A 380-nucleotide genomic window follows, 5' to 3' on the forward strand; every position below is an offset into this window, starting at 1 on the left:
ATATCATGATCCCACCCATGAGTTTCCAGGACTGGCCTAACAAGCCACTGATTGGAGGAATCAAGGTAGCGGTAGCGGTGAGTCGGGTTATCAGAGTCAAAAGACGCAGGTAGAGATAAATCTGGCATGGGAACTGGAACTGATGCAGGTCCACCACTCTCCTCTTCCACATTTTCATTATACCCATCAGGCAAATCTTTAATCTCTGCAGCAAATTTCTTAAACATCTTACGTCTCTTTCTTTCCTCTTTCATTTGCTTCTTCATTAATAGTTTCTCCCGGTACTCCATTTCATCTAGATACTGCTTCTTCTGAGATCTACTAAGCGTAGCCATTTGAGCTTTAGTCAGGCTCTTAAAGGGAGGAAGCTGGTCATACTC

At 43.7% G+C, this 380-nt stretch overlaps 1 protein-coding gene across 1 annotated transcript; it reads right to left on the reverse strand.

Annotated features, from left to right (window-relative positions):
- Window positions 1-5: 5 nt before the first annotated feature.
- Window positions 6-377, reverse strand: LOC109131982 (translocase of chloroplast 132, chloroplastic-like; the record flags this gene model as incomplete). The annotated part of the gene is made up of 1 exon (XM_019243140.1): window positions 6-377. A coding segment is annotated over one exon (372 nt), but the record flags the coding sequence as incomplete, so codon positions are not given.
- Between the last annotated feature and the right edge of the window lie 3 nt (window positions 378-380).

This window comes from Camelina sativa, unplaced genomic scaffold, assembly GCF_000633955.1.
Source record: "Camelina sativa cultivar DH55 unplaced genomic scaffold, Cs unpScaffold10841, whole genome shotgun sequence".
In the NCBI taxonomy this organism is placed as follows: domain Eukaryota; kingdom Viridiplantae; phylum Streptophyta; class Magnoliopsida; order Brassicales; family Brassicaceae; genus Camelina; species Camelina sativa.